Source organism: Cricetulus griseus, chromosome 3, assembly GCF_003668045.3.
Source record: "Cricetulus griseus strain 17A/GY chromosome 3, alternate assembly CriGri-PICRH-1.0, whole genome shotgun sequence".
In the NCBI taxonomy this organism is placed as follows: Eukaryota; Metazoa; Chordata; class Mammalia; order Rodentia; family Cricetidae; genus Cricetulus; species Cricetulus griseus.
Genome location: NC_048596.1, coordinates 245,271,103 through 245,289,563, shown reverse-complemented (window position 1 = coordinate 245,289,563; position 18,461 = coordinate 245,271,103). Strand labels below are relative to the sequence as shown.

The 18,461-nt window shown below is 41.8% G+C and overlaps 1 protein-coding gene across 1 annotated transcript in view; it reads left to right on the top strand.

Moving 5' to 3' along the window:
• The first annotated feature begins 821 nt into the window (after positions 1–821).
• Scgn (secretagogin, EF-hand calcium binding protein) overlaps positions 822–18,461 on the top strand; it is a 38,878-nt gene continuing 21,238 nt past the window's right edge. Inside the window, exons 1-6 of the mRNA XM_027409578.2 lie at positions 822–1,071; positions 2,139–2,209; positions 8,398–8,490; positions 9,800–9,889; positions 12,546–12,602; positions 13,394–13,471. Coding sequence (XP_027265379.1) covers positions 990–1,071; positions 2,139–2,209; positions 8,398–8,490; positions 9,800–9,889; positions 12,546–12,602; positions 13,394–13,471 — 471 coding nt within the window. The 5' untranslated portion in view covers positions 822–989. The remainder of the gene's footprint in view (positions 1,072–2,138; positions 2,210–8,397; positions 8,491–9,799; positions 9,890–12,545; positions 12,603–13,393; positions 13,472–18,461) is intronic.

Genomic DNA, 18,461 nt, shown 5'->3' with positions numbered 1-18,461 from the left:
CTCTGTGAAGCCTTTTGATTTTGCCTGTCTAAAACACCTGATTGGTCTAGTGAGGCAAGAGAAAGGGTAGGCAGGGCTGGCAGACAGAGAGAATAAATAGGAGGAAGAAGAGGCAGCAGCTAAAAAGGAAGAGAGGAGGATGCCAGGGGCCAGCCACCCAGCTACACAACTAGCCACAGAGTTGTGTAGAAGGAATGAAAGGAATACAGAATAGAGAAAGGTTAAAAGCCCAGAGGCAAAAGATAGATGGAATAATTTAAGAAAAATTGGCTAGAAACAAGCCAAGCCAAAGCTGGGAATTCATAAGTAAGAATAAGTCTTTGTGTTTGGTGGACCCCTCAAAGAGTAAAAAGAAAAAAAAAATCAAACAAACAACTACAGACTGTGGTACTGTTCTGCAGTAACAACTCCTTACAGTACATTACAGTACAGCAATGTGTGTGTCCTCTGTTGACACACTCTGCTGTCAGAAGGTACTTGTGAGCGCCTCCACTCTTCTTCCCTCCCCACCACAGTATGAGTCCATCTCAACAGATCCAAAGGATGCCAGAACTGACACTTTTTCCAACCCTTTACACGGACAGCCCTTTCCAGAAAATCCCTTAAGACATTGGTTTGAAAAGTGAGTCAAAAACTGAAGGGAATGTTTTTATGAGTTTGACAAACAAGCCGAAAGGCAGTGAGCCATGAACAAGAGAGACAGCTCCTTTCTGCCTGATCGCCGCCCGCCCCCTGCCCGCCACCAGCGCAGCAGGGAGGAGCCCAGCTGTGATCTGCAGGGCGCTTGGGGAGGGGCAGGAGGATGCCAGCGGCAGGGCGGGCTCCCGGACTGCCTCATAGAGTCTGCCACCAGGCTTCTGACTGCTTAGCAACATCGCGGAGCAGGTCGTCCTCGAGTCTGCCCTGTCCACTGGTACCTAGCCATAGCTGGAGTAAGCTGGAAGAAGAGTTGGGAAATACTACTAGGCGACCTTGCCGCTGTCAGCACCATGGACAACGCACGCGGGCAGCCCCAGGCGCGTCTGGATGCTGCTGGCTTCTGGCAGATCTGGCAGCACTTCGACAAGGAAGGTAAGTAAGTTCCTTTGGCTACTTGAGTGCTTAGCTTAGACACCGAACGAACTAGAATTTCTCCTAAGCATCTTTCCTTGTAGGAAAATTTGACAACTGCGTGCCTGATAGAGTACACCCAGCGCCGTAGGCTTGTTACGCTGCTTTTACACATCAGAGGGATTTTGCTTTCCAACCCGTGTGTGTGTGTGTGTGTGTGTGTGTGTGTGTGTGTGTGTGTGTGTGTGTGTTAACATACAATTAATATACTTCACAAATATCATTGCAGACATACTCCAGGCTGATGGGCCAAGACTCAGAAATCTCTGCCACTTCTGTAGATATGACAGGTTTTCATTAACGACTGTCATATTACCCACCTTCCACTCTCTTCGAAGAAGGATGAATTTTGGCAACATTCAGGTTTACTTCTCCTCTACCTCAAAACACATTCTTGAAAATAAAATATCTGCTTGTCATTTGGTTTTGTTTCATTAGTAATTAAAGAAAATATCTGAAAGGCATGTTTACACACAAAGGCTAGGATTGAGTATTTACTTCTATCAAGACATTAGTGGGCCGATACTGAAATAACAAAAAGTGCAGGGGCTAGAGAGATGGCTCAGCCACGAATATCACATACTACTCTTTCAAAAGACTCAGGTTGGCCTCAGCACCTATGTTGGATGTCTTACAACCACCTGTTACCACACTCCCAGGGATCTGATGATCTCTAAGGGCATCTATACTGACTTGCACCCCTCCCCCCCCACACCTGCATACATATAATTAAAATAAAATACAAATCTGTAAAAGAAACTTTAAAGCATTCATAGGAAACATAAAACCAAGGCTAAACCCAAATCTAAATGACAAGGTGTGATGGTGATGGTGCATGCCTGTGATCCCAGTACTTGGGAGGTGGAGGCAGGAGAATCAGGAGTTCAAAGTCTTTCTCAACTACATAGCAAATTTGAGGCCAGTCTATGTTTCAATTCTCCCTCTCACCTACAATATTCTTTTAGACAAATATGGTCACATTTATTCTGTATTAGTAACACTTATTTATGTTTATCTTTTTGCATTAGAAAAAGGTTACATCCGAGAGACAGAGCTGGATGCCTTCTTTGACCATTTACTGTCAAAATCTGGCACTGAGGTGAGTACTCATATCACATGGCTCTCCAGGATGTGTCTCTCAGCAAATGTAAGCCTCAGAGTCTTGTGTTGATTTAAATCTATAATCCTACCTGACCTCATTTCTTCTTTGCATGTAACATCTTTCCCTCTCCTAGCAACATAAAGAGATTTAGGCAGATTTTATAAAGGGTACCATCATATCAGGCATGCTGGCCACTGATTTTCATTGAAACATCTGTCACTCAGTTAGAGTGCCTAAACTTTTGTGGACTCAGTCAACTCTAATTTGGATGTTTCCTTGGTTACATCTCTGCTAATGGACTTCAACATGGGGTAGGGTAGCTCTTAGACCAAAATCACACACACACACACACACACACACACACACACACACACACAGAGAGAGAGAGAGAGAGAGAGAGAGAGAGAGAGATATTATGTGCTTTAAGGTTCCATGTTCACACATGGCAAACAAACCATTTAAAAAATCATTTCCTCATGATCTGTTTGACTAAAAGGTTGTAAATTTCTCACAAACTGCTAAACCAGACAAAACCAACATACTCAGAGTCAGACATAAAATGTAAAGTAGTTTACCCAGATGGTAAATTTGGCCTGGAGAGATGTGGATTAATTCTAGAAGGTTCCTGTACCAAAGAGGAGGAGAAAAAAATAACAGGGACGCCAAAGGCCAGGCCAGTCTGTGATTCATGTTGAATGTGGAGAGAATTCCTTTGGGTGGGTGGTCACCACAAGAGGAAAGGGTCTGGGACAGCTATATTTATATGAATTGTCTGTCTCTAGGTTTTAGTTCTTTACCTAGTTCTTTACTAAGTATTGAGGCATACTTAGTCCCATTTCAGAGCCATGGCCATGGGTTCTCTACTCTAGAAGAGTGCAAGAAAAGGTGTTAGAGGGTGGGACAGCCAGTGAAGAAATAAAATCAAAAACAAAACAAAAAACAAAAAACACCCCTTGATCTCCCTCTATTTGCCTCTCATGGTTTTTGTCTTTTGGTGTTCTGGCCACTTCTGCGTTCTCTACCTCCCAATCCCTATTATTGGATTCCTTTCTCTGACCTTTCTGTCTCATGTATCTCTGTGGGCTTTGTGTATTTCTCACCTGTTTCTTCAGCTCTCTTCTGACTTTCTCTATTTTCATTCACTTGTCAAAGTTTTCTCTTTGACCCTCAGGTCTTTTATTTCTCCCTTTCTATCTCTTTCCTGTGTCTTTGTCTCAACTCTTTCTGCTGTTTATTTTTACTTCTAAGTTTCTCTCAATTCCTTGGGTCTCTCTTTCTCTTGGTCTCAGAGTCTCTTTTTCCTTATTGCCCAGCCACTCTCTCATGCTGTTTGCAGTCTATGTGGCAAAGGGTGGCAGGTGAAAGACATGGAGCCATGAACTCCTTCTCCATGCTCTGCCTTTTATGTATGCTTCTCCCCAGCCTTCATTGTCGCCTTTCATTAGCCATGGGTCTAGCTGAGGAAGCTTCCAGCAGCTGGGATTCTCATTGCCACTTTGTCGTCCAGTTTCCCATGCCAGCAGCCCACTCTGAAGCCTGTGAGCCATGCATCTGTAAATGCTCGGGCTATGATTTCATAGGAACCCATGATTTAGATACCATATATTCAACTCTGAATGGAAGATATTTTAAGAAAACAGAGGAAGGTAAATTAATTCAAACCTCTCAAACTCTAAGACAAGATGATTACTTCCAAAAAGAAACTTCACAGAGATCTCAGAGGAAGGATTTTGATGGCTTGGGTAGATCAGTCATTAGAGTACTTGGCTAAAATGTGTGAAGCCCTGGGTTTTATGTCTTGTGTTGCATAAGGCATGGTAGCAAACACCTGCAATTACCACTTGGCAAATAGAGGCAGCTCCATAGCAAGTTAGAGGCCAGGTTGGGCTACATGAGAGCCCATCTCAAATAAATCACACACACACACACACACACACACACACACACACACACACACGCATGCATGTAAATAAAGTATTTATTCTGAGAGAAGGATTCTGGGGTTTCTAAGAGAGATCTACTTGCTCATCAGTCTTACTGAGCAATCAGCCTCCTTGCAGTCGCCTGTTCTATAGAGCCTCTGATGGGGCATCCACTATTAAGGTTGCTCTTTGTCACTCCACCCTCACTTTCTGCATGGTGATGACCTGGAACCCTAGCAAACTGACTGAGGGTGGTGAGGGACTAAAGAAAGAGATACACAGACACGTGCACAGTAAAGCTGGGGTCATGTGGGCTATATGCCGGTTGCTGGAGTCTACACATAGTTATGCAGTGCCAATGTGGACTCTCCCTGTTTTCATTAGGTACAACACAGGGGATGGGGTTAGCTAGTCTTGCTAGAAGGTGTCTCTAGGTGAGCAGTCTCAGACTATAAACATCTGGGAGAAGGAAGCTATGGCTGCTCAGTTTTGCATTCAGATCAGAGGAAGGCTTTGCCATTTCTCTGAGCTTCACTATAGGAGGGGAGCTTTACCAATTTCTCACAGGTCTGAGGCATTGGTCTTTGACATGGTTGTGACCATGTTAACAGTACACATTCAGTCAGGACTTCATCCACTCTTTACCCATTCATTCAGGGTTTCCTTGGCTCTCTACACACCTTTTCTTTTTACATGTTGAGAACTGGCCACCATCACCCAGACAGACAGATGACTTATGCGATTGAGACCAGACAGGGTACTCTACATTTAGTATTTTGACACATGAAGGAGCAAGGTTGGCAGGATGTTTGGAAACCATTGAAGCCCTGTTCACCTTCCACAGGGGAAAGAAAATACAGTCTTTTGTCTCTGGCAGCCCACATCAGAGAAGCCTCATGGTATGAGGGAAAGATGGCTATTATGTGTAGACAGAGTCTAATATTTATCTTAAACTCCAGACCTATAGCTGAGACCAATATGCCATTGAAATACATTTCATTCTGGACTTTAATGTCCACAAAGTGTGAATAACCATGTCTTACTCTTCCTGTTTCATGAGGAGCCAGCACAAGTAGAAAATGCATTCTAGTAGCTGAAGCTGCGGCCATGCACATGCTCTCATAATGCCATGATGATGTGGTGTCTCCTTGGGAATCTTATCTTTCCTAGCCTTTGCTATGAGCCCCTTTGCCTAACAGTCACCAACGGGTAACTGAAAATATACTTCTCAATCCTGTAGGAACCTCTGAGATCTACAACAAACTCTGGAGATTCACAGCTTGTAAGACTTGGAGACAAACCTTTGAGCAAGTGTCCCAGAAGCCTTTGAACAATCTTGTAAACCACATTCTCACTCCACTGGCTCTGAGAGTAAAAAAAAAAAAAAAGCACTCAAGCAGAGACAGTGACTTTCTGGCAGTAGTCACCGCAGGAGCCACAATATTTGCTCAGTGTGACACAATGGTCCAGGCAATGTTTCCTGTTTTGTCACTGGAGGCTTTGATCTCAATTCATGAATGTCTCCTCCCACATTTTTCACTTGGTGTGGGTTCACTTAGGAACATAGTCAAGTCCCTTCACCATTCCTCTTTTATAATCCTCAAATGAATACATTTGGCTGATGTTTTTACAGAGTCAATCTGTCCAAGTCCACTTATTTTAATCATTACTCTAATCATTCTAAATATAAAACCAAAGCCCTTAGCCTAGCATATGGCTTTGGTGTGGCTACAGTATACAAATCCATTTGATTGATAGGTTGTCTTTATAGAAATACTAGTGGTTCTGCTTTGGCTTAGAAAATTGAAATAACTGCTATTTTGTTCAATCTTTAGTTTTTACTAGCAAAGCTTTTCATTTTGGGGTGAAGCTTATTCCAAACAAAACACATTCTGCATTTGCAGGTGGGGACGTGATGAGAATTGATTCACCGGATTCTTCCTCATGCACACACTTCATTGAGTTTTTGTGTTTGAATCTCCTTCTTCCAAAGTAGTTATTCTCAACCTTCTAATGCTGTGACCCTTTAAGACAGTTCAGCATGTTGTGGTGGCTCCCAAGCATAAAATTATTTTCATTGCTACTTCATAACTGTAATTTTGCTACTGTTATAAATCACAATTTAAGTATCTGATACGTAGGGTACCTGATACATGATCCCCAAAGGGTTCACCACCCACAGGTTGGGAACTGCTGTAGGTGACAGGTAAGAAACATTGAATTTCTTTAAATTTTTTAAATTTTATTTATTTTTATGTGAATGGGTGCTTTGCCTGCATGTTTACATACCACATGCCCTCAGAGGTCAGAAGAGAGAATCAGATGCCCTAGAACTGGAGTTAAAGATGATTGTGAGACACTATGTGGTGCTGGGAACTGAACTGAAGTCCTCTGTAAGAATAGCGAGTGTTGTCAATGGGTTAGACATCTTTCCAGCTCCACAACTCTGTTTTTGTACTTGTTGACAAGTTTGCTCAACAAACACGGATGAGGCAAATGTGGATCAATTAACACAAACTCAGTGGCTCCCCATGTTTCTGGTGTCCACTTCAGTCCAGAGGCATGGGAAATGACCATGATCGTATTTAAAGGAGAATCCTTTCTTTTTAGAACTTCTTAAGTCTTAAGGAGCTTCCTTCCAGGATGGGAGGTTTAATCTGGGATGCTGTGTACCACCACTGCAGTCTTTTCACACCACCAGTGCCACTTCCCAAAGGTCTCCCCAGTCAAGCATTGTGACATGGCTTGCATGTCTCCTGTTTCTGCCTAAATATATTTAACCCCAGATATACACACCATGATCTTAGAGAACCCGATAGCTCAAATCATCAGTTAAGAGCATTTTCTACCTTGTTTATAGGTCAATATCAAACACATGTTCTGTACCTCCTTCCTACAATTAGTGAGACAGGAGTCCAGTGCCAGGGACCATATTCTCAACATGATGTCTGGGTCTTCCCTAGCATGAAGTTGGTTCTACTGACCAAAGTACCTGGACTTCCAAGGATTGGATTTTCAACTTCAAAGTCTTATGCTGTTTAGAGTTAAGCAAAGATGTCTGTGAGTTGCCTGAGTTCAAAGACAGTGATGAATGGAGTCCAACCAAAATTGGAAACTTACTTAAAACATGAGATTGCTTTTGTTGGTCATTTGATTACATGCTTCTCCACTGTGAACTTCATAGATGACAATGTCTTGTCACAATGTCAAAAGGTTGGGTACACTTGAGAGAGAATCATATTGTTCAACTTAATTGTTAGAACCTATCTTGAAAAAAAACCAAAGCAAGTCACCAAAATGTTCCTGGATTGTTTAAATAATTTCTCATTTATAAACCTCCCTATTCTAGGCTTTAATAACTCTTCTGGACACTCTGTGTTGTATTTGAGGTACTTCAGGGAAGCACAATAGTATACTTCTGAAAGTGACAAGCCAGCCTGGGTCGGCCAGTGCCCAGCTTGTCAAATCACCCCATCTTCTTGTTTCGTGGTGGCCAAAAGAAAACAACAGCCTTCTAAATCCCAAGGCAATGATGCCTCAGATGCTCTAATGTATTTCTCCTTCACTCTTCTAAATCACCAAGACTGATCTGGGAGAAAATACACCCTGACTAAGGGTAGCAATAGACAATGGTACATCTCAAGATGAGAAGATGGAGAGTTGGTGTAGCTCTTCAAACTGGTTTTACACTCTTGGAAATGTGCTATGTGAACAGCTCAGCTTAAGGGACTGGTCCTAAGGAAAAAAGACACTGCTGCTGGTTAGTCAAGTAAAAACCTAAACCTAAACCCCCCCCACACACACACAGAGCTGTGTGAGAAATGTCACACATGGGAGAGAGCTGGGATATCTTTGGTAACTCAACATCTACTTATTTCTTTGCTTTCCTCTTTAATTATGTCCCTCCTACAATTATTTTTCACCAAGAGAGAAAGCAAGGAGTCTTCAAAGCTGGACTGTTTAGTTAAAAATTTTAAAAGCTTTGAGTTCCTGGAAAGAACTCTTGTACATTAATTACTACCCAGTCTTTTCATTCAACCAAATAGCTGATGATATTTAAATGCATTCTTTTAATGCCCACAGCAGTCACTAAGCTTCTTTACATCTGTTTTAGTTAGGAGATTAATAGGTGGTTGGTGGATAAGAAAAATCTGTCAGTGCTCTCTTTTGAAAAAAAAAACAAAAATCATTACATGGTGACTGGGATACATGCTTTGAATGCTTGTGATCCTGGTGGCTATAACTATACATTCTTTGTTTCAGGACACTCTTATGGAAGAAAATGTGCAGAAAGTGAAGCAACAGTTAATGTCTGCCCATGATGTCTCTAAAGAAGGTCACGTACTGATGAAAGAGGTAGTTCCATGACCACATACCCCATGCCCTTATATTCATGAGCAGACATTTCCTTTAAAAGACAGTGGCAGCCAGACATGATTACTCATGTCTGGCATCCCATCACTCAGGATGCCGAGGCAGAGGGATTGCTGCAACTTCAAAACCAGCCTAGGTTTCAGAGTGAGTTCCAGGCTAGCTTGGGTTCAGAGTGACACTTTGCCTCAAAACAACAAAGCCACAAGAACCACAACAGAAAGCAGTATACACTAAGATGATGAAGAGCCTATTGTAGTAAATATATAAACCAGAAACTTATTAATACTAATCATTATCAAGACTTTTGTATTGTAAGTAATTAGATGGTTTTACACTTTTATATGATTGGAGCATAGTGGATTTGTCGCACCACAAGCATGAGTAACAGGTACAATCTGGACTCACTCTGTGACACTGACAAGTCCCACAGAAAATTACCTTCACTTATGGTGACAACTGGAAAAGAAGACAATGTACACTTTAACAACCCCAGGCAATCTTGCCTCTGTGCCAAGACAGTGCTGTGATCACCAGGGAAAAAGACATTACCTTGTTCACAGACCATGTGAAGTAAATCAACCAACCTGGCACTTCTATAGGAAGGTGGTCGGCTGAATGAACACATTTGCATATTGTAGTATAAGATAGACACTAATAGTGTTATAGCCAGAGCCTCAGAATCTAGGCAGAGAGCAGTCATTCCTGTGTCCACACCTGATACTGAAGAACCCAATAGCATATGACCAGCAAAACATGGCAGTTCAGTGTGGGCCTGAGGGTGTCAGTTTGCAACATAGACTCTGCCACTTATTGTGCAGTGTTATCAGCTTTTTTCTGTGTTACCCAGAAATGGAGAAATGTCCTAAGTGCAAGGCTGTGTTCCTGGCCACAGATTAAGATTCTGCCTCAAAAAGCAACAAAATAAAACATAAATGACTGCGTATATATGAACCTTAGAGCAACACTTTCTAATATCAATAGATTAAATCATCAATTCAATGGCAGAAGTGCACATAGAACAAATTAAATGATAAACAAATTCAGCATCATCACCATTACTGCTGTGGTTATTTCTATTGGGAGGATCCACAGTTTCATATCTAATAGGATTATGGCATTTTTTGAAAGAACCAATAATTAATGAATGACCATCGCTGAGGTTTAGAACTGCAAGCTGGGCTCTCCATCCTGGGAGCTCTGAAAATGTTCCCTACAACATGTGCATTGCATGTTCTGCTTCTTAAGTGGACACTGATAAGAGACCATGACTATTCCTTTTTGTTTCCTGTAGCTTGCCAGTATGTTCTTATCTGAGGATGAAAATTTCCTCCTGTTCTTTCGCCTGGAAACCCCTTTGGATAACAGTGTGGAGTTCATGCAGGTGAGCACTTGTTGTTTTCATGGAGAAAGAGGGTGGGACCACCATTCATTACTCTGCTTGTCCCTAAGGCCCCATGTATGTATGCATGTATGTATGTATGTATGTATGTATGTATGTATGTATGTACCTACCTGCCTATCTGCGTACTTATATTTGTAATGAAGTCTCTCACTGAACATGGAGTTCATGTTGAGGAGCCCTGGGATCTTCCTGTCTCTACCTCTCAGAGCTGGCATTACAAGAACATGCCAGCACATACAGATTGTTCACATAGGTGCTAGGGATGTGAACTCAGCAGGTCTGATTGCAGCAACCACTCTGCCCACAAACTATTTCTCTAGCCCTTTTATTGTATCTTCAATGCCCTTTTTGTGTTCCTCCTATTTCCTAGGGTGTAACCTTTCCTATGAGCCTGCTGGCAATATGCCTTTTCTTTTTTCCTGAGCATCTTTTTACTTTGTATTCTTAAAGAAGGGCTTACTGAATATTTACACAAAATCTTTAGTCCTCCAGTGGCTCAGATGCAATAATACTATAAGATCAATAAATGGAGATTGCTTGGAGACAGCATTGTAACCTGTGTTTCTTAAAATTACTTGTTTTCATCATTGTGGTATACTTATACATAAAAATTAGAATGTGGATCACATTTAATACATGCTTTTTGTAAGTCTGGAAAAAATCAGTTGTAAATGATACAGACTTAAAGGAGTGACATTTCTGACTATTTCTCACTAAACATCAGTTTCATGACCAGTGTTTACATTACCCCTTCAAGGTCTACAATCTGATTGTGGCTAGAAATTAAGATCCTGGCAGTTAGTGTGTTCATTATTTCTCTGGGTGCTGTGATAACAGTCTCCAACAAAAGCAAATTTAGGAAGGGTCTGTCTGGTTTACAGTTTGATAGTTTGGTCCATCATAGTGAGGGCACAAAATGAGGTGGCAGAGGAGACAGGCAAGTAGTCACACTATGTCTGTAATTAGGGGGAAGAGAAAGATGGATGCAATTGCTCAGTTGGCTCTTCTCCTTTTATTTAGTTGGGGGCCTGTCTATGAGATGGTCCTGTACATGCTCATGGAATTTCTTCCATCCCCAGTTAAACCTGTCTGGAGAGACTCTCAGGCATACCAAGAAGTGTGTCTCTTAGGTGATTCTAAACCAGTGAAGATTACTAAAAAGCAAAACAAAGCAAAACCAAACCCCAAACGCTTCATGATGATTTTCATTGTGAGCCTCCTTGGAATAATCAGAGGTTATCAAAGTAAAAGCATTGGTTAAAAATGACATTCTGCACTTTCCCTCACAGATGTTCAGCTTTTGTCTTCCAGTTCAGTAAGCAATTGTATCTTCAGTGCATCAGTGCTGGCCTCAACCATCAGGAGGGATAGCTTGCCACTGTGAAGTATCAGTGCCAAATTTTCTCTTCTACCCAGAACAGGGCTACACAGGCAAGAGTCCTTGAAACTTTTCAGTTTGTTTGTTTCCTTGGTCGTTTAGGCTTTCTGATGCAGGGTCTCTATGTAGCACACACAGGCCTTGAACTTGTAATCCCCCACATCATTCTCCAAAATTCTTGGATTATAAGCATGTACCATCACTGCCAATTGTTTGCTTTGTTTTTTCCTTTGGCATGTCATTCTGTGTAATCCAGGTTGGTCTTATACTTAGGGCAACATTCTTGCCTCAGTCTCTCCAATACTGGGGTTACACACAATCTACCTTGCCTTGCTCTTAGCTTCTTTATTCTCCCCAAAAGCTCATCATTTTACCAACATAACGCTCTTTAGCGTTTTAGTTGTTAACAGGTAACAATCAGATTTTCCTCAGATTTGTCTCCCTGAAGCACTGTTCTCTGAGTAATCCTGTCTGTGTGGTCAGAGCACAACAGACATGCTTAGGACACATTTGGCTCCTATCATTTCTTTCCTTCCTGGAACTGTTTTTTTTTTTTTTTGTCTTGTGGGGTCTCACATATTTCATATTTGTGACAGCTCTATATTTAAAGCAGTATTTTTATAGTATCTTCCATTTTTAGATATTTAATGCAAAGAAGGTATTTCTGCTTTATGCACTGTTCCCAGTAGAAGTCTCTTGTTTTAGGCTTCCATTTTGAGTTTTCCAAAGGAGGCATGGTCCTCTTGGGTGGCTCTGAGATTTATCTCCATCTCTGCTGAGTTCTACCCACAGCAAGTCTGAGCTCCCTGGAAAACCATCTCTTTACATCCAGGTAGTAACCATTTGCAGATGGTGACTCACAGGAACACTATATAAGTCAACTCTGAAATGTCCGAAGATGAACAGTAATATGGTTTGAATGTGAGATGTCCTCCCTAGGATCATATCTTTGAACACTTAGTCACTGCTGGTAACACTGCTCAGGAGGTAGAGTCTGAGCAGAGGAAGTAGATCACTGGGCCTGGGCCTTGAGTTTCATAGCCTGGCCCTACATTTTGTCCATTCTCTGTTTTCTGGCTGTGGATATAATGTAATGGACTAGCTGCTTTGAGTTCCACAGCCAAGCCTTCTCCTCTAGGATGGACCATGTTCTCTCAAACTGTGAGCTGAAATAAACCCTCAATTAGGCTACTTCTTGTCATATAACAAGAAGTCAGGCAGCTAAGGCTCGAGATGAATGGCTTTTGTGTGTTTCAGATTTGGCGCAAATATGATGCAGACAGCAGTGGCTTCATATCAGCTGCTGAGCTTTGTGTGAGTACCAGTGGGAAGTAACACTAGGTGAAGGGTTGGTTTGTTTGGGAAATATATATAATATACTCATGTATATTATAAATTTATATATAAAATTATATAAAATTCATATACACAACATATAATATAAATACATATAAATATAATATAGTTATACAATGGTATATTATATATTATAAATTTATATATAACATAATTATATATATAAATATATTCATATAAATCATATATATAAATAAATTAATTTTATTTCTGTGGGCCTAAAACACATGGCTTTGACTTTGTTACTTCAAAAAGAGCATATTTATGTTAAGATTTAGAAGGTGAGCTGACAAGATGGCTCAATCAGTAAAGGCATAAGCCTAATGACCCAAGTCCAATCCTTGGAACCACATAAAGGTGGAAGGAGAGAAACAACTCCACAAAGTTGTCCTCTATTTGCACACACTGCTGCACACCTCTGATTGTCATATGTATGCGTGCACACACTTACAGCACAATAATAAGAAATTTAAAACCAACAAATAAAGACTTAGAAATTGCTTGTCATGATGCTGTCCTTGGGAAAGAAGTGAATGCATATTTTATGATATGTTTTGTGCTAGGAGTTCCTCTCTGGCTTCTAAGAGCACCTTCAGTGGCAGCCCTCCATGCTTCTATGTAATGCTGATTTAACATTTTATTTCCTCCATGAAACAAATCACAGTCCCACCCCAATAGAAAAGACCTTAAGCAAGTTTATATCGTATTTGCTCACTGTGTTCAATGTCACTCTTCTGTTGGTGTCACAGAACTTTCTCCGAGACCTTTTCCTCCATCACAAAAAGGCCATTTCAGAGGCTGACCTGGAAGAATACACCAGCACCATGGTGAGTGAAGGAGCATAGGCCCCATGGGGGAGACTGTCCTGGCCTCTTCATTTCCCCAAGAAATGTTTTCTGGTGGATGGCTGCGTGGGAAGAGACTGGCTCTGAAACAGTGGCTAAAACTGTTGTAGACTCTTTCTTGGGAACAGATGCATGCATTTGAGAGAGAGGGCTGTTCACCTGTCTTTGGAGAGACCAGAAATGTCCAGAAAACACTAGGTTTTTAAGCCCTTGCTAGCAAACCCAATGGTCATCAAAGGGACACAGAAACATGTAAACATGGACCTGTGCCATCAGGACTCAACACATGGACATGGCCTCCCACCATAGGGGTGAGTCTACTCATTGAGCTTGTGGGCTCAGAGCAGAGGAAACTCAGATGGAAATCTGCATGTTTACTGTAGCTGTGACCTAGGAAAGTGATGAACTGCTGCCTAGGTAGTGTCAGGACAAAGCGAGTTGACGCCTATGGAGCTCTTTGCATTCCATGGAGAACACAGGTACACTGTAGTCATTAGCTTTTATGCAGTTCTTGTCATTATTTCGCACTATACTTTTTAAAATCATTTTTTAAATTTAAATTAGAAACAAGCCTGCTTCACATGTCAACCCCAGCTCCCTTTCCTTCCCCTCCTCCCCTGCGCCCCACCAACCCCCCACCTCATCTCCCCTCCGCTCCCCAGGGAGGGTGAGGAACTCCATGGAGGATCCCCAAAGTCTGTCATATCATCCGGGGCAGGGCCTAGGCCCTCCCCCATGTGTCCAGGCTGAGAGAGCATCCCTCCATATGGAATGGGCTCCCAAAGTCCATTCATAGACCAGGGATAAGTACTGATCTACTACCAGACATCCTATAGATTGTCAAGGCCTCCTCACTGACACCACATTCAGGGGCTCTGGATCAATCCCATGCTGGCCATCAGTCTGGGGTCCATGAGCTCCCCCTTGTTCAGGTCAGCTGTTTCTGTGGGTTTCACCAGCCTGGTCTGGACCCCTTTGCTCATCACTCCTCCTTCTCTGTAACTGGATTCCATTTCAGTTCAGTGTTTAGCTGTGGGTGTCTGCTTCTACTTCCACCAGCTGTTGGATGAAAGCAATAGGATGGCATATAAGTCAGTCATCAGTCTCATTATTGGGGGAGGGCATTTAAGGTAGCCTCTCTACTGTTTCTTAGATTGCCAGTTGGTGTCATCCTTGTAGATCTCTGGAAATCTCCCTAGTGCCAGAGCTCTCCTCAAATCCATAATGGCTCCCTGTTACTATAAATCTTTCCACCAAAAGCTGCCCAGCCCTATCGCCACAAGGGCAGTCTCTGCCAGCCACCTGAGTTCTGGCTACCACATGGATGGACAAAATAATACAGAGACTTATATTACGTACGAATGCTGCTTGGCCAGGATTCTCATCTGTTAGCTTAGTCTTAATTATCATAAATCTATATATTTTATAAGACTTATCTTATCTGACACCTTCCATTGGCGTCCTCTCTTGCTGGTGGATCACATCACACTTCTGGAGGAAGAGTGGAGGGGAAAAGGGCCCATTTCCTGTTTGTCCTTCCTTAAATATGAGTCTCCCTGCTATGTCACTTCCTGCCTGGATCACCGCTTCTTACTACATTTCCCAGAATCCTCTTCGACTCCTAGTCCCACCTAACTTGCTGCCTCATTGGCCAAACAGTATTTTATTCAACAATCAATAAGATGAACATACACAGTACATTCCCCATCATCTCCCTCTGTTATGATCTCTCATTCTGCTCTCCTCTATTCTTCCCCCGACTCAACCTTCCTGCTCCCCTATTTCCTCCTCTCCCCTCCTCTTTTCCCTCTCTCTTTCTCTCAGCTCCCTCTCCCCTCCCCCATGCTCTCAATCCTCTCAGGATATCCTGTCTCCTTCCCCTTCCCTGGGGTACCAGACATGTCTCTCTTAGGGTACTCCCTGTTTTCCAGCCTCTCTGGCGGTGTGGATTGTAGGCTGGCCATCCCCTGCTCCATGTCTAAAATCCATATATGAGAGAGTACATACCATGTTTATCTTTTTGTGACAGGGTTACCTCACTCAGGATGGTTTCTTCTAGTGCCATCCATTTGCCTTTGAATTTCAAGTTTCCATTGTTTTTCTTTTTTCCTGCTGAGTAGTACTCCATTGTGTAAATGTACATTTTCTCTATCCATTCTTCAGTTGAGGGGCATCTAGGTTGCTTCCAGTTTCTGGCTATTACAAATAGTGCTGCTATGAACATGGTTGAACAGATGTCCTTGTTGTATGAATGTGCTTCTTTTGGGTATATGCCTAAGAGTGGAATTGCTGGATCTTGAATTTCACACTCTTCTTATGGTATTCTTGACCCAAATAACCATGAGATGATTTCAGTATCCAGGTCCTGGGAAAATAATTAGTAGGAAAAGTTGCCTCTGGTGGGCTTATGATTGCTTTCTGTTTTAGTGTTTACTAAATGCTCTCAACAGTTTGTGTTGACTTGCACCTGTTGCTATGCCAGCCTCTTCCTGTCTCCAGGGCTGTGCTTCATTCTCGTTACATCTGAAGGTTTCTTAATTAGTAAGTAAATTACTTACAGTCTTAGTTGTATATTGTAGGAATGTCACATTTATTTCATACTTTAATGCAATGCTTTTTAGAATTTCATACATGAGTACTGTATTTATATCACTCTTCTTTTTTTTTTAACCAGTGTCTCCATGTTACATTTATATTTATACAAAGAATTCCTGAGCAGAGCTTATGAGAAGTTGGAGCTTATCCAACTGAGCACAGTATGTGGTTTTCTAAAATGTGGGCCAGTGTGTGTGTGTATGTGTGTGTGTGTGTACGTGTGTGCTTGTGGTGGGGGCATGCATATGCATGTGAAGACATGAGGTCATTCTTTAGAAACCATACCATAAAAAATGGGGATGTCTCACTGACCTGAGTTTTATTGGTTAGCTGGCTACACTGATTGACAGTGATCCCCAGGGATCCTCAAGTTTGTTTTCCCAATGCTGGGATTACGCACAGGCTACCACTCCTGGTTTTTTTTTTTTTTTTTTTTTTTTTTTGTGGGTTCTAGGGATTAAACTCAGGGTCTCGTGCTTGCAGAAGTATTTTACCCATTGATCTATCCCCATAGCCCTGTATATAGGTTTTTAATTCGGTTGCTCAAATACTGAAACTTCTTTCAGAGATCAGCTAACCAAGAACAGCCAATTTCTCAGCCAAAGGCATCATAAAGTTAAGCTTCCTAGATGTCAGCCCAGGATCCCAACAGAATAACTCTTTGAACTCTGGCCACTCTGAGTGCTGGCCTGGGACAAGTGAGTCTTCCCAGGGAAAAATGAGAGCTATACTGACCATGATGACCTGTAAATAAGAAAAGATGATGCTCAAGACAGAACCAAATCCCAGGACAAGATGTCAAGGAAGCATTTGGCTTATTTGTTCTAACTGAATGCCAGGTGATATTGGGAATCTCGAGCAAATACCAGCTCAGTTCTGGGAAGTGGCAATCTCCCAGGGGCAGGAAGCAGGTGGCATAGTCAAGAGCCTCTGAGATCAGTCTGACCTAAGCTCCAGAGAAGCTATGTCATGGAATATACACAAAAAAGAACTAGTTTGCATCTTTCAGGGGGCCTTGAACATATTTTAAACATCAGTTGAACAGAATGTTAGCCTGTCTGTTGTTATCTCGATTTAATTAATTTGTAAAACATGAACTACACAATGAATACATTTACATTTTAAGTCTCTTGGAGCTTTTCTGGCTTTTCTTCCAGCTTGAAGCTGTTTGAGCAGAGGACTCCTGTCCACCTCCAGATAACAATTCTAATCCCTGCTTTTTTGCTTTGTTATATAGCTTAGCTATTATTTTTCTATTCTTCTTCCCCTGGTTCTTGAGCATCCTTCAAGATTCTGTTAGAAGTTGTCTTTCCCTAAGAAATCCTCACAGATCCTTTCAGAGCGAATCCAGTACCACTCTCTGTCTAGCCTATTGTGCATGTCTCCACCTTAACCTCACAGTCATTCACCTAAGTCATCCAGCAAACACTCATTAAGTGCTTATTGCGCCCTGGGCATGAATAGAGTCACTGGGGATTCAACAGTGAGGGAAATTGGAAAGAGGAGCTTGGCAGTAAACAATATATATGATAAATAATAAATAATATTGCATGACAGAGTGAGTGGAAAAGTAGAGCCAGCATGGCAGAGAACTGAGGGTACTCTAGTTTTACTTATGTTGCTGTGATAAAATATCCTAGCAAAAGGGAAATTAGTGGAGGAAGAGACTTATTTCAGCTTAAAAATTTAAGGTTACAATTCATCATTGAGGGGCAGTCAACTTTAAAATGCTAGTCTCATTGCATCCACAATCAAGGGCAAAAAGAAATGACTATGTGTCTATGCTCGCTTGCTTGCTTGTGCCTAGCTTGTTTAACCCACTTTTTTTTTTTTTTAAAAAAAAATGAAACTCAGACTTCTTGTTTATTTTTTATTATTTTTTCCATTTTTTTTTTTTTTGGTTTTTTCGAGACAGGGTTTCTCTGTGTAGCTTTGGAGCCTATCCTGGCACTCACTCTGGAGACAAGGCTGGCCTCTAACTCACAGAGATCCACCTGCCTCTGCCTCCCTAGTGCTGGGATTAAAGGCATGTGCCACCAACGCCTGGCCTTTTTTTTTTTCCAATTTTTAATTTGAATTAGAAACAAGATTGTTTTACATGTCAATCCCAGTTCCCTCTCCCTCCCCTCCTCCCCTACCCCCCCCAACTAAAACCCTACCTATCACATAACCTTTCTGTTCTGCAGGAAGGGTAGACTTCTTGTTTATTATTGACAAATGTATTAGTCTGTTTACCATTTTTTTGTTTGGTTTAGTTTTTTGTTTATGGTTGAAGCACTATGGCACACTATGGCTGGTGCTACTTCCTGCACTCTTATACAGGCTATGGACCTCTGCCTAGGGAATGGTAACACCCACAGTGGGATGGGTCTTCTAT